A 12264-nucleotide genomic window follows, 5' to 3' on the forward strand; every position below is an offset into this window, starting at 1 on the left:
GGAGGGGGGGGGCTCCCGTTAGTTTGCAGTCACTTACGTATCCAATGAGCAATTAGGGGGTGTGGGGTGTGGGGGGCGGAGACGAGTGCGAGGGGACCCGTGGTGGCAGGTGCGGGTGGGTTTCCGCAGTGGCCACTGATGGCGGGTGCGCGCGCGGCACGATCTCGGTTTGGGACCCGAGCCAGGATGGGTGTCCGGGTGAGGATCGCCGCTCCCCACTCCTCCCCCCGCCATCCCTTCCGGAGCCAGAGGGGAGCGGGGGTCTCCCCCCTTCGGACACGCCCCCCTCCTCCCAGCTCTGGGGTTCGGCAGCCCGCACCGTGCACGCGCCGCGGCCGCTCCCCGCAGCTGTCCACGTGGTGGTGGAGCCCTGGGCAGCCCGCAGCGACCGGGAGCCCTTGTCGGGGGAGGAAGTGGGGGGGCGTCAGGCCCGGAACAACCCAGCCGAACCGGTCCCCCCCTTCTCCGATCCCACCCCAACCCGGGGCCCCCACATTTCCTGCCCCGGAGGGAGGCGACACTCCGCGGGCCAACCGTGCCCAGTGCCCGCCGCGCCCTCTGGCGGCCGCCTCGGGGCCGCGCCCTGGGCACGCGGGGCCGCCTGTCTAGGGTAGAGGGAGGACCCCCCCCCCCCACTTCCCGGACTGGGAGCCCGCGGCGGGATCTCTTCCTCGGGCACCTTTCTTCTCTTCCCCACTCCCCCCCCCCCTCCGCCCGCCGCCCTCCCAGCACCACGCCGATCCTCTGGAACGCTGGGCACCACTGTTCACGCCAACACGAGCAGCGCCCCAGGCTCGCGTGAAAAAGTGCGGGGCTTAGTAGCCTGGCGAAGTGTGTGTGTGTGTGGAGGGGGGGTTCCCCCTTTTCTCCCAGGTGCACCCCACCCGCCACGATCGGGCTTTTCCAGCACGCTGCGGAGAAAAAAAAATGCCGCATGCACAACGCACTTATTTATTTATTTTGCAACAGCTGCAAGAAACAATGGGGCTTTTCAAGAACGAAGGAAACGGCTTTCCAGCCGCGCGGCGGTTGTTTTCAATGAACCTCGTCGGGCCCCGCGCTCCCCGCCCACCGCCCTCCGCGCCCCGCCCCTCCGCCCTCTTCCCCGCCCCTGTCCACCCGAGAGTAGCGGGGTGTGTGTGTGGGGGGGGTCGGGAAACCCGCGCAGGGGACATTGTTTTTGGGATTCCTGCGGGAGGGCAAGGGGGGGGAGTGCGGGGAGGGCGCGTGCGGGGTGGCCGGCGCAGTGCGGGGTGGAGGCGGGAGCCTGTGGGCGCGCGCGCGCGCGTGTGTTGGAGTGCGCGCGTGTCTGGTCGCGGGCGGGGCCGTGGGGAGGGAAGGAGGGAGGAGGGGCGGTGCTTCGCAGCGCGGCGCCCCACGCCCGAGCTCCGTTCCGCACGTCCCTGGAATCCCCGGCTCCCGTTCTTGCGGTGTACCGACTCAGGGCCCGGCCCTCGGCGCGCCCGGGCTGCGGCGGTGGCCGCTCCTGAGTGCGCGCGGGCACGTGCGTGTGCGCGGCCCCGTGCGCGCGCGTCCTCCTCCTCCCGTCCCCCCCCTCCTCTCCTCGGAGCGCGCGCGCGCGAGCCCCCAGTGTGTGGCAGCGGCGGCGGCGGCGGCGCGGCGGCGGCGAGGCTGAGGCTCTTGTTTACCAGCATTAACTCTGCTGAGCGGAAAAAAAAGGGGGGGAAAAAAACCCCGAGGAGCGAGCGAGCGCACCGGGCGGACTGCAAGAGAGGCGAGGCGGCCCGAGGGACGCCACAGCGAGCCTGTCCACCCCCCTCCACCCTCCCCGCGCGCCCGCCCGCCCGCCCGCAGACCCCGGGCCCGCTCCCCGCACCCTCCACGCCCCTCCCGCCCGCGCGAGGGGCGCCCCACGGCGTTGACCTTCAGCGAGCCGGAGCCCCGCGCGGGGAGCCCGGGCGGCGGCGGCGGGCGGGCGGGCGGGGGGCCCGGCGCGGGGAGCCCGGGCGGCGGCGGCGGCGGGAGCGCCGAGGGCGGCGGGGCCGGGCCGCCGCTTTGTGTGCGCCCTGGCTCCGGGACGGAGCTCGCGGCGGCGGCGGCGGCGGCGCTGAGGGCGGAGGAGGAGGAGGCGGCGGCGGCGGCGGAGCCCGGAGGACGACGCGGAGGCGGCGGAGGCGCAGGGGCCGCCGCTCATTCATTTCCACCCCGCGTCGCTGCCCCTCGCCGGCCTCCCCCGCGCGACCTGCACTTCGGGGCGGTCTCGCCGCCGGCGTCGCCCGCCGCTCCCCGGCGCGGAGGTGCGCGGACCCCGGCGGCTTCAGCGACCCCGCAGCTCCAGGCGGCCGCTCGCCGAGACGGGATTTGGGCTTCTCGCTGCCCCCACCCCACCCCTTTCTCTGCAGTTTTCCTCGGGGTTTGAAGATGGAGGCCGACGACGCCGACAGCCCATCCCGGCGCACCCCGGCTGGCCGACTCCGCCGAGCCCCGGGCCGCTGCTGCCGGCGCTGAGGGGGTCGCCCCGCGCCGCCCGCCCGCCCCGTCCGCGCGGCCGCCGGCCGGGCCCCGGGCCCGCGCTCCCCCCCCCCCCCCCCGCCACCCCCACCCCCCGGGCCAAGGATTGTTTGCATCGCTCTGGCTTGGGGAGCGGAGACTGGAGTTAGAGACTTGTTTTATTTCTGTTCGGTTTTTTTTTCTTTTTCTTTGGAAAGAGGGGAATTTCGTCCCAAATCAAAGGAATGAAGTCTGGCTCCGGAGGAGGGTCCCCGACCTCGCTGTGGGGGCTCCTGTGTCTCTCCGCCGCGCTCTCGCTCTGGCCGACGAGTGGAGAAAGTGAGTCCGCGCCCGCCGCCGCCGCCGCCGCCGCGGGAACTTTTCCTCCGAGGGGGGCTGCGCCTGGGGGGCGAATCCCACCGCTGACTGGGGGCTCCCTCCACCACCCCGGGCTCGGGAAGGGTCGGGGCGCAGCCCGGAGGGGGCTCAGCCCTTGAGGAGGACCCCGAGTGGGGGGGACCCCTCGAGCTCTGGGCCGGGCCTGGGGGGGGGAGGCTTTCTGTCCCCAGCGCCCTGTCCCGCGGCCGGTGGGTGGCTGGGTGGCTGGGTGGGTGGGCAGGCAGGGGTCTCTCCCGGCTGGCTCACTGGCCACGCCAGGCACCAGGACCCGGTTGGGACGTTGGTCCCGGGTGTGTGTATGTGTGTGTGGGGGATGCGATTCCGGGGTCCCCCACCGCCGCCATCCTCATCATTCCCCCCTCCCGCGTGCGCGGGCCACGTAAAACCGGGGTGGGTGGTGGGAGGGGGGGTCCCCTGCGCTGCGCCGCTGTTGGGGTGTCGTGGTGGGGAGCGGAGTCGCCCGCCCCGTCGGGTGTGAGTTGTTCTTGGGGGGGTGGGGAAGGTGCCCCGCGGGGAGGCTCCCCCCCCCCCGCAACCTCGGGACACGTTTCCAAACATCACGGCGCGCGCGGCCTCCTCAAGCCTAACTCGCTTTGCCTGGCCGCTCCCGGGGGGGGGGGGTGTCGCCAGTTCAACCCGTCCCGCGGCGGGTTCCCGCTCTCCCCCGGTGTCCCGGGGTGGGGTGTGGGGTGTGTGTGTGTGGAGAGACCCGTGAGGTCGAGGACTTTCGTCAGCCTGGCTCTTCCCGGGGAGCGCGACTTGGATTTCCCTTCCCCCTTCTCCCCCCCCCCCCCAGGTTCCAGAGGGTTCTGGGACCTTCTCCCAGTGTCTCCCTCCCGGAGGGAAGGGTGGGGTGTGGTGGTCAGGACCGCGTCCGCGTGTGCGGTGATCGCGGGCCGGTGGACGGAGCCGGGGCGCGTCGTGCGCGCACGTGCTCGCGGTGCGGGGTGTCGCCGCCGCCGCACGGCTCCGCGCGGGGTCCGGGGCGCGCGGTGTCGTGCGCTGTGCGGGCCGTGGAGCGCCGGGACCGGGGCGCGGTGGAGGGCGAAGGGCCGTGGTTCTGGTTCTGGATCTGGTTGTGGTTGTGGATGGAGAGTTGTGTGGCCTCCGCGCCCCGCACTGCCTTTGTACACAGTTAATCAGCGAGATGGCTCCGCACGCGCTATCGCTTGCAATCGGATAGCTTTTGTTAGGGTGGTGTCGGGTAGGGGCTGGTGGGGAAACGCGGGGAAGTAGGGAAGTGAGACCAGGCAGGAGGAGGAGGTGGCGGGGGTTGCTTTCCTTCAGAAAAAAAGGGGTGGTGGTGGTGGTAGACGGGTGCTTTCGAGATGGTAGGGTAATCGGAACACGATTCCAAGTTTTAAGTGCAGTCCCCAAAAGTGAGGGCGAGTTGGTGAGTAATGTTTGCCCAGGGTATGTGTGCAGGTGGTGCCTATTAACGTGTGTGTGTGTGTGTGTGTGTGTGTGTGTGTGTGTGTGTGTGTGTGTGTGTGTGTGTGTGTGTAAATCTCGACTCAGCCTTGAGGATCGATGGGGAAGAACCCGGAGGCGGGAACTGGAGAGGAAGGTGGCTGGGTGGGCAGTTCAGAAAGGCTGTTTCTCGAAACAGATCTTGCCTCAACGTCTTTGAAGAAACAAGTCCAGGATGGAGTTAAGAGCAGAGCTTTATGGAATTAGCCTGTTTACTGCGCAAAGAGGGGAGGTGGGGTGGGGGGGGTGGGAGGCCTCTGGAAGGGCGGACCTCCCCAATCCTGGGCTCTCCTGCTCTTTGTTTTCCAAACTTTGAGCACACGGGATTGGGTGAAAAGCTTCCGGGCTCTTTCTTATCCACTCAAGCATTTTAGGTGGTGGTTTTTTTGGGGGAGTGTGGGGGGGTGGCTGGTGGTGGTGGCGTCGGTGGCGGTAGATGGGAGCGTTTCTAGACTTTAAAATCGAAATATAAGTTTAGAAGACACGGGAGAGCGAGTCCGTCTATTAGGGAATGAAACCCAAAGCCTTGCACCTCCCCATCCTTCCATTCCCCCTTGCCCCAAGATCTCTGCATGTTGCCGTTGCTGTTTGGTGCTTTCTTGAACACACAGGGTGGAGGGAAAGGCATTTCAACGTGTGTTTTTAATCCCTGCAACCCTGAGTGGTTCCGATCTTAAAGCCTGAGGGGAAAACCAGAAGGTACCCCCCACCTCCAAATTCTGGGCCTGCCCTTCCCTTCTGCACTGAGAAATGAGGCATACTCGTCCAGTGTGGAAGGTGCTAGACCACTTTACTCGGAAGAAAGGCACAGGACAGGCATTCTCTCCGAGGTTCATCTGTTGATGGAGACAGAGGCTGTGGGTTTTATTTGAAGGTATCTGGTTGGCGTATTTATGTATTTATGGATCTTGGAGGTTGACGGTAGTGGGGCGAGCTTGTTTTGTCTAGTTTTGTGTTGGTCGTGGGGCTTGAACTTAGGACCTGGGTGCTGTCCTTTAGCTTTTGTGCTCAAGGCTAGTGCTCTTACCACTTGAGCCACAGATCCACTTCTGGCTTTTTGTTGGTTAATTGGAAATAAGAGTCTCATTGACTTTTCCTGTCTGGGTTGGCTCCGAACTAATCCTCAAAACTGTCTACTGAGTAGCAGGGATTACAGGCATGAGTCAGTGGTGCCAATCTAGTTTTGTTTTTTAAATCTTTAACTTAGAAAATGTAGTTTTGTGAAGGACATGAAGTTTGCCTCGTGTCCTGAGAATGTGAACAGATCTTCCAAGTTAGGGACATGTGGAAGCTATGAGGGACAGCCAGTGAGTCCCATGGCTGTTTGTTTGTTTTTTAATCTGAGAGCACTTTAATGGTAAGGTAAGGTGCCTACCTTCTAAAAAGGACTTCATCTTTCTGCTCCAGGCACAGCTACATCCTATTGTTAGAGAAACCTTAGGTATGTGAAATGTTAGTGCTTAGAGAAGTTAGGGTTTTATTACCTACCAGAAAGAGAACCCACAATAAGAACTTTTGAAAGAACCTAAATAGCAAATTATAATTTAGGTTCTCTGGAGAGAAATAGCAAGTAAATGGTGTTTTGTGGAGGTGTGTGTGTGTGTGTGTATTTCAAGTTTTAAAAGCTGGAATGTTTGATGTGTCAAAAGGATTAGAGAAGTTCAAATATGTTAAGTTCAAAACAGTGGATTTGAAAAAAATATTATAAAATTAAATTTAGGAGTCCGTTTTAATAAAAGACCACAACTTGTATGATTCTGTTGATATGAAATGTTCAGAATAAGCCAGTCCATAGAGAAGGAAGGGAGATAAGTGGGTGCCAGGACTGGGGGTGGGGGGAGGGGGTACAGGGTTTCTTTTGGGGTGATGCAAATGTTCTAAGATTAGTTTGTGGCAAAGGTTGCACAACTCCAAAGATACTAAAATGTGAGTTTTATGGCATGTGAATTATATCTCAACAAACCCATTTTACTTTTTAAAAAAGAAAAACATTAATGTCAGAAAGTAGGTTAAAATTGGCCAGGTTCAATTTTTCCCTCAGGTTGGCATCACTTTTCTTTTAAGAATTTATACGTTAAAACAAAACATTGATCATTGTAGCCAGATCAGGCATAGACAAAATGTCTTGGTCAAAGATAGTTTAAGAATTGAAAGATTGGATTAAAAACAACAACAGCACATAAATGCATGTGAAAAGCAGTAAAATGCACAGCTGCATCTGAAATGAGGTTGACGTTTTGTAGAGTTTTTAGCAGCCTAGTCTAGATGGCTGATAGTATTTCCAGTTTCATTATGTATATTTTCCAATACAGAAATAATGCACTGGTTTAAAAGGGTGGAGAATTTCACTCTATACTTTGATTAGGCCATATTAACCACAGGTGATAGTAAGCCTATTTTTTAAAAAGTAATTGGTTAATTTTTGTGCCATTCTGGGGCTTGAACTCAGGGCCTAGGTGCTGTCCCTTAGCTTTTTCTGCTCAAGCCACAACTCAACTTCTGGTGTTTTGGTGGTTAATTGGAGATGAGAGTTTCAGGGACTCTCTTTCTGCGTGGTTTGGCTTTGAACCATGGTCTTCAGATCTCAGCCTCTGACTAGGATTAGAGATGTGAGCTTTTAATTTTATTTATTTTTTCTTTCAAAGTATTGTGCCTTTATCCACATTTAACTTGGAAAAGCCTTGGAAAACAGTTATTTACATTTTTTCCCACTTTCTTTGTCCAAGGCTTAGTTACAATGTTTCTTGATCTTATTGTTAAAAGGTCTGTAACAAAAGCCATTGTATCTACTGGGTCATTTCACTTGTTGCCTTAGGGTTTTTTTTCCTTTTCCCCTAAGGGAGCCCTTCAAGGGTCAATCCAATTTTTTCTAAATCTGGTTTCAGTTTGTTTTCTTAAGAACCTATTTAGTGAGTTTTGCCTGTACTTAGTGGGCATCTACTGTGTGAACCTGACTTGTCCTAGGCATTGCATATACTCCTTCATGAAAGGAGATTATTTGAAAATTCACTTTTTTTTCCCTGCTAGACTCTTCATCAGATGGACAATTTTCACATAGAGAGTAGGTTGCGTTTTAAAGGCCCTAGGCCTGATGTAACCAGTGTTGCTCATTTGTGTAAATAAGTGCTGGATTTTTTTTTAAACCTAATTTATACTTTCCCTTATACTGCAATGTAGGGCAGACAGGTAGCTGTCCATTTTAACCAATCCACTACCTTCTTTCTATCCTTGGTCCTGACAATTGTGATAAAAAAAATAGCTGGGCAGGTGGTACACATCTGTAGTGTCAGCACTCAGGAGGCTGAGGCTGGAGGATGAATAGTACAAGGCCAGCCTGGGCTGCTACATAGTGAGACTGTCTCAGACAAACCAACAAGAACCTAAGAGTTACATGTATGTGTGTGTGTGTGTGTGTGTGTGTGTGTGTGTGTGTGTGTGTGTGTGTGTGTGTGTGTGTGTAAAGGACCAGTATCAGAATTTGTCTCTCTTTGTACATTTTCTAATCATCATTAGAGGATGTTTTCAAGGTCTTTAATTAAGAAATAACTGGCTATTATAAGAAGTAGGGGGGGGGACGGTTGAGATGGAGGAGGAGTCAAGGCTAGAAAGATGTTCTTTTTTCTTAAAAAAAAAAAATCAAAATCACACACAACATCATGTATCTCCCCCCCCACCCCCCCCCCCCCCGGCTTGTGATTTTCTTTGTTTTCAAAATTTGTTTAAAAGGGAGAGGTATTTGTTCCTGCCAGCCAGCTTGTTTGAATTGTTTTTCTTAGCCAGTTTCTGACAGGTGCTATCTGAGGCCAAGAGATGAACTCTGCAGTTGTACTGGATCTATAATAGTTGCACACATGCCAGAGATCTAGTGTCTTGGTGTCTCTGAGAAATTCTGAAGGGAAAACTTGGGACACATTAAAGACAATGCCCATGATGCACACACACTACCCTTCTGGCATACCCTCTTGGTGAACTTAAGGAAGTTTTGTTAGTTCCTTATGATGATGTGATTTGGCTTTAACTCAGGCATTTGTGTGTGTGTGTGTGTGTGTGTGTGTGTGTGTGTGTGTGTGTTACAGAAGTCGCAGTGTTTGCAGACATTAGGGGAGCAATCTGGTCTTTGCAAAGATTAAAACTTGAAAAAATGTACACACCCTGTCTTCTCCACCGGCATGAATGGTGTGTTATGATAGGGGCTGGTATAGGAAATGGCTGGTACACAAAGGGTCTTCATAGAAAACTTAAGTTATCCCAGCAGACACGGGGTTCCTTGGCATGATCAAATTGGTTTCTTTTGTTAAAGCACTTTGGTTTAGCTGAAGATGTTGTTATCTTTGATTTTGAGAGTTGGTCAGGACTCTTGAAGACTGAACTGCTGTCTGATTTCAATGCCACACAGGTTGTAAAGTTCCAGAGAGAAGTTTTAAAGATTTCTCTCTTTCCCTCCCCCCACTTCTGCTAATTTTACTATGCCATATTAAATTGCTAAACTTTAGAATTTCAAGGAAATAGTACAGAGGTATTTCTTCACTTGAAGCATGACATTATTGATCTTCTCTCTTCTCTTCTCTTCTCTTCTCTTCTCTTCTCTTCTCTTCTCTTCTCTTCTCTTCTCTTCTCTTCTCTTCTCTTCTCTTCTCTTCTCTTCTCTTTTTTCTCTGAGGCCTGGGACAAAGAGCACTTTTGCTCAAGGCTAGTGCTCTACCACTTGAGCCATACCTCAACTTCTGCTTTTTTGGTGGTTAATTGGAGATGAGAATCTGTGAACTTTCCTACTAAGGCTGGCTTTGATCCTCAGATCTTAGTCTTCTGAGTAGCTAGGATTACAGTACCACTCCCAGCTTCTTCCTTTGTTTCTTAAATTCATTGTTACTTATTGGACTCAGGTCTTGAAGTATAGAAATTCTTTTATCTTACCATTAGTTTTTGGAGGTATAAATCAAACTGTAGGCATTTTTGCAATGTTTATTTAGAGAATCCAACAAACTAGTAACCAAGGCTTTAATATTTCTGTTTTTTTTTTTCCTGCCATGGTCTGTGAGAATCTGTGATCTTCTAGATTGCTATTCAGATTTTACTGGAATCCAGTGGAAAATACTTGACGGAGTTTCTAGGATGAGAGCAGGGCAGTGATTACAGTAATATTTGTTGTGTATTGTTGCTATTTATTTGGCTCTTATCAGTGATGGCTAGCCTTGTAAACTGTGGGGAAGTATCTGCAGAGCTTACTGACTGCCCATCTAGGTTGGCTGATGATCTTTTCTTCTATTTTCTTTTCTTTTTGGTGCTGGTCCTGGGGCTTGAACTCAGGGCCTGAGTACCATCCCTGGATCTTTTTGCTCAAGGATGCTACTCTACCACCACTTGAGCCACAACTCCACTTCTGGCTTTTGGATGTAAGAGTCTAACAGACTTTCCTGCCTAGGCTGACTTTAAACTGTGGTCCTTAGTTCTCAGCCTCCTGAGTATCTAGGATTACAAGTGTTAACCACCAGCATCTAGCTGGCTGATGGTTTTTAAAGCTCCTGGTTTCTTATTTTGAGTAGGTGGGTAGCAGCTACTGAAAGAAAATGGCTACAGAAAGAGAGATAGCTATCTTAAGTTGCTCATACTGTAATAGTCTAGAGGGCATTTTTATTTTTTATTTTTTATTTTTTTTTATTGTAGAGATACTATACAGAGGGTTACAGTTACATGAGTGAAGTAATGAGTACACTTCCACTTCCTCTTGAACATTGTTACCCCCTCCATTGTTTTCCCCCTACCATCCCCTCCCTCCCTCCCTTCCCCAAGGTTCTTTTTTTTTTTTTTTTTTTGATCGTGATTAAGTGATTACTTAATTTCCGGAAATTTACAGTATTGTGGAATAATGATGCTCATTTAAAGTCACAAGTTCATTCTAACTTTCCTGGAGCAAATTGTCTATCACAGTCTGTAATATATAACGGTGCTCATATGTTATATACCATATATGTGATCAGCAGCATGGGGATATTTAGTAGTGGTTCAACCAGATGAGTGGGAGTTCTTTGTTTCTTAAGTCCTGTTAGTTTTGTCATATCACCTAACATTTTGGATTCATCATCCACTTATCAGGGAGACCATGTACTGTTTGTTAGAGGGCATTTTTAACAAGTATTTATTAATACATTTTGGATTTATGTATGACCAGGTTTTATGTTTTATGGTTTATGTCATCTAGGCTAGCCTCAAACTTGAGATCCTTTTCCTTTAGTCTTCATAGTGCTGAATTTACAGGCATGTGCCATTGTAACGGGACAGAAGTTTCGCTTTAAATATTTTAGAAAGTAGCTTCTTAAAGTTCCAGAAAGTTTTTGGTGGTGAGGGGAAGGAATTTAAAAGTTTATACTTTCATCCCTTTACTCTCTTATTCTCTCACCTTAATAATGGAGGCCAGTAGCTTAGCAAGAATTACATAATAAAAATACCATTTGCTGGAAATATCTCCACACATTCGTCAGCATTCTGGCAGTTTGAAATACATTGGAGCTAGGGGTTTGTATGCTTTTATCGGTCCAGTTTCTTTTTTCTTTTATAACACAGCACTAGCTAGCCTTAAGCTGGAATTATTTTCCAGTTTTAAAAGTACATGGCTTTAAAAACTACTCTTTTTATTTATCATCTTTAAGCAGTTACTCAGAGGAGTTTCAATTCATCATGCCAGTTCATCTTGATCAGTGTTACTGCTTTCATCATTCTTCTGTCTTGTCCAACTCTTTTCTAGTTTCCATTTTTGCGTATTTACATTAAATATTGTGCAACAGATACCAGGAAGCTGGAATGTGTGGTGGGTATGGGGAGAAGGGAGAGGAGGGGGGAGGAAGGGAGGGAGGAAGCGTGGGCACATATAGTTAATACTACTTGACAAGGAATAGCAAATGTATTTGACAGCCTTAAAACATAAATACTTTACACAGTAGAACTTTAAAACCTTTCTGAGATAACATTCTCTTTGATAAAATATAGTGTATGGAGTGTCTGTAAAAATTGATTATTGGGAATACTTTCAATTCAATGAGACCTTAGTAGTTTTCATCAGGTGAATTTTTATTTAGGCATGGAAGTCTGATGGTAATTTGGGAACACAAGAGTTTATGTGTGAAAATTTTATTCCATCCAGGTACTGGTGGTTTATGCCTGTAATCCTAGATATTCAAGTGGCTGAGATCTGAGGATCCCAGTCTAAAGCCAGCCTAGATAGACACATCTGTGAGACTCTTATTTCCAATTAACCAGCAAAAAGCCAGAAATGGAGCTGTGGCTCAAGTGGTAGAATGCTAGCCTTGTGTAGAGAAAGCTAACCCTGTGTTCAAGCCCCAGCACCAGCACTTACACATACATATACAGACAGACACACATACACACATTGACTCCAGATTTGGTCTCTAAATGATGAGTTCCTGAAGAAATAGAAGCATCTAGAGAAATTCCAGGTGACAGGCTATAAGCCATGTCACCTATGTAAGTTTGCAGAGTTTTCAATGATTGGCTTTTGACTATCTTAAGTGTGCAATCTTCATTTGTGCCTAGGTGATTCTGTGTCATCGTGTGCTTCTGCTTCTCCTAGAATCTTCTGCCTGACAATACACAAGTTTACAGGCGTGAGGGGTCACTCTTGTGGGAGAGCTGCCCCTTGGGTACTTTCAGTTCTGTCTGAACCAGTCATGAGTTTATGGGTGCATGGCATGTGATCCACATGGTATGGTTTAATCACCAGAAATCTTTTGTGTGTGTGTGTGTGTGTGTGTGTGGAGGAGGGGAGCTTTTTAATACGTATTTCACGAAGCTCTTCAGCGCCGGGATTGGCTCCTCATAGTCTTTCAGTTAAATTTCAGGTGAGCAGCAGCCTGGCCTTGTCTGGAGAGCCCAGTTAATTGGATGCTTCCTCTCCTCCTCACTGAGTCACTTGAAATCATTTGGCTTTGC

The 12264-nt window shown here is 51.5% G+C and overlaps 1 protein-coding gene across 1 annotated transcript in view; it reads left to right on the forward strand.

The window, feature by feature from the left end:
- Positions 1-2543: 2543 nt before the first annotated feature.
- The window catches only part of Igf1r (insulin like growth factor 1 receptor), a 222258-nt gene continuing 212537 nt past the window's right edge, over positions 2544-12264 (forward strand). Inside the window, exon 1 of the mRNA XM_070043168.1 lies at positions 2544-2790. Within this exon, the coding sequence (XP_069899269.1) occupies positions 2697-2790 (94 nt within the window). The 5' untranslated portion in view covers positions 2544-2696. The remainder of the gene's footprint in view (positions 2791-12264) is intronic.

The sequence above is a fragment of the Dipodomys merriami genome, unplaced genomic scaffold (assembly GCF_024711535.1).
Source record: "Dipodomys merriami isolate MVZ:Mamm:240054 unplaced genomic scaffold, mDipMer1.0.p SCAF_33, whole genome shotgun sequence".
Taxonomy (NCBI): Eukaryota; Metazoa; Chordata; class Mammalia; order Rodentia; family Heteromyidae; genus Dipodomys; species Dipodomys merriami.